This window comes from Carlito syrichta, unplaced genomic scaffold (genome assembly GCF_000164805.1).
Source record: "Carlito syrichta isolate Samal-C Ts95f unplaced genomic scaffold, Tarsius_syrichta-2.0.1 Scaffold314847, whole genome shotgun sequence".
NCBI lineage: Eukaryota > Metazoa > Chordata > Mammalia > Primates > Tarsiidae > Carlito > Carlito syrichta.
Genome location: NW_007258943.1, coordinates 281,464 through 283,903, shown reverse-complemented (window position 1 = coordinate 283,903; position 2,440 = coordinate 281,464). Strand labels below are relative to the sequence as shown.

Below are 2,440 nucleotides of genomic sequence, written 5' to 3'. Positions count from 1 at the left end.
CTGAGGCGGAAGGATTGCCGGAGCCCAGCAGATCGAGGCTGTGGTGGCTGGGAGCGGCCATTGCACTCCAGTCTGGGCGACAGAGTGAGATTCCAACTCAAAAAAAAAAATAGGCCACTGACTGTTTCTTTAGCTGATTGGTTCATTGACTGGGTCATTGAATACACGTCCAAAAGATTTGAACTTCCTTGAGAAAAAAACTAAACCCCAGTAGTACTGAGCGGGCCATCGCCTTGTGAGACCATGGTGTCACCATGCGTCCTGGCTTTGGCTCCCTTCCCCACCTTGGGGAGGTGAATCTTCTCTCTCTCTAATTTACTTTTAATTAAACTATATTTTCTCATCTAAAAAAAAAAAAATAGCACTGAGCAACTATCTCCCTATACCTTATGCTTAACCAAGAGTGCCCCAAATGGGATTACTTCAATTAATCACCAAGGCATCTTTAAATATCTATTTACTAATGTCTTTTAAGTCCTGGATTCAAATGCCTCTAAATTTTAAAAGTGAATATAATGCTAAGAAAAGTGCAATCAACTGTATACCGAAAAGTGTGAATATTACTTGTGTAAACTATACCCCTAACACACTGAACAACAGTACAATGGAAAAGTAATCACAACAGCTACCATTATTTTGAACTACCATGCCATGGTTTAAAAGTTGTATGCACATCATTTGATTCCCCCAATGAGTTGAGAATTATTGTTATCTCCATCTTACTGATGAAGAGAATTTGAGTCACTTGCTTAAGTTCACACTGTTGTTAAAAACTGGAGTCTGGACTCAACTCAAGTTTGGGCATCAGAGGTTTTTATTTCCATCTTAACAGTTTGCATTTGAGTTAAGTAGATCTCTCGGCCGCCACATTACGAGGTGTTGCTTCTAATATGTCTTTCCCTTTGTAGGGACCAGCATGAGCGACCTTCTGCTCTCCAGCTCCTGAAGCACTCCTTCTTGAAGAGAAGTCACTGAACATACAGCCAGACTTTCTACCCAGTTCCACCGCAGATGCTCCCTTACTGCTTGATTGTGGGGAATGATGGTTAAGGGACCTGTTTTCCTACTGGAAACTCAATCTAACCCAGTTTAACCAAATCCCACAGTGCCACTAACCCAGTGTTTTCGTTATCACATTAGTGTCCTCAGCTTCAGGCATGATTATTCAAGTATATGGAAGAAAATTTACTTAAAACAGTAACAACAAAAAAAAACTTATTCCAGTGGTTACAGTTTTGATTGTCCAAGGAACTACCACCTCTATTGCTTTATATCGATTTCAATTTTAGCCTGTCCTGTCAATCTTAATGTCAGTTTAAAATAAATTGTAAAAACAGCTTATATTTTCTTGGTGAGTAAAGACACAGTTCTTGCAAAGGAAAGAAAGGCAAGGAGGTAAGTTAAAGGCGATGCTAGATTCTGTTTACTTTGTCAGCAATCTTAACCTTCAAGATTCTAGGAGATGAGGGGTCTAACAGGAGGAGGTCAAGGCCTTGATATTTTGTTATCAGAGCACCCTTGAACTCCTGTGGTCTTCAAGAAGTTGGGCTAGTCAGGGTGGTGCCATAAGCCTCAGGCTGCTTTCCCTGGAATTTACTTGTATGATTTGAGGTCTTTACCTATTTACAGAGTGAATTAGGCCATCACCGCATTTCCTACTGAGCCTAAACCCCCTGACAGGACAAAAGCCAGGTCTGATAAGGGGAGACTGGGTCAGCACGTGAACTTTTCCAGAGACCTTTGCTTACTTCACCTGAATGTTTATCCCCACTGAGGTCATTCTTCCCATCATTTCCAGAACATTGGCAAACCTCACATAAGTGAGCATGGACAAGAGTGATTAGAATTACAAGCCTCTTAATGTTGGCGGACTAAGCATTTTTGATAAGGTTTCTATTGTTGTTTACTTCACTTAGCTAGCTACCAAATTTCATTGACACCTATTATTTTAAGGTATATCCACAGATTCTTTTTAAACATTTCTTAAAAAGAGATGGAGGTCTTGCTACATTGCCCAGGCTAGATTTGAACTCCTGGGCTCAAGCAATCTTTCCTCCTAAGCTGCTTTAGTCTTTATGAAACAAACAGTAAAATGCATTCTAGGTGATACAGAAACAGATTTTACTTTGACCAATACGTAACATGAGAATTTATGGGTATATTTCCTTTCTCTCAAATTTGTATGTCTTTTCATATTTGATTAAGAATTTAAGGGATGAATATGTTCTTTATTTTACTTACTTGTTTATCAACATGATCAGAAACATAACTTTTAAAAAGATAGGGCTTAATTTTTTTTCCATCTTGGAGGAAAACTAAAGCAGCAACTTGGATTTGAGAAAGCTTGATACTAGTGTTAGAATACACTTAAGCTAATTTGTGGCCAGGCTCGGTGGCTCAGCCTATAATCCCAGCACTTTGGGAGGCCGAGGTGAGTGGA

At 39.6% G+C, this 2,440-nt stretch overlaps 1 protein-coding gene across 1 annotated transcript in view; it reads left to right on the top strand.

Annotated features, from left to right (window-relative positions):
- MAP3K19 (mitogen-activated protein kinase kinase kinase 19) overlaps positions 1 to 1,088 on the top strand; it is a 73,494-nt gene extending 72,406 nt beyond the window's left edge. The window contains exon 13 of the mRNA XM_008072091.2: positions 909 to 1,088. Within this exon, the coding sequence (XP_008070282.2) occupies positions 909 to 975 (67 nt within the window). The 3' untranslated portion in view covers positions 976 to 1,088. The remainder of the gene's footprint in view (positions 1 to 908) is intronic.
- Positions 1,089 to 2,440: the final 1,352 nt, after the last annotated feature.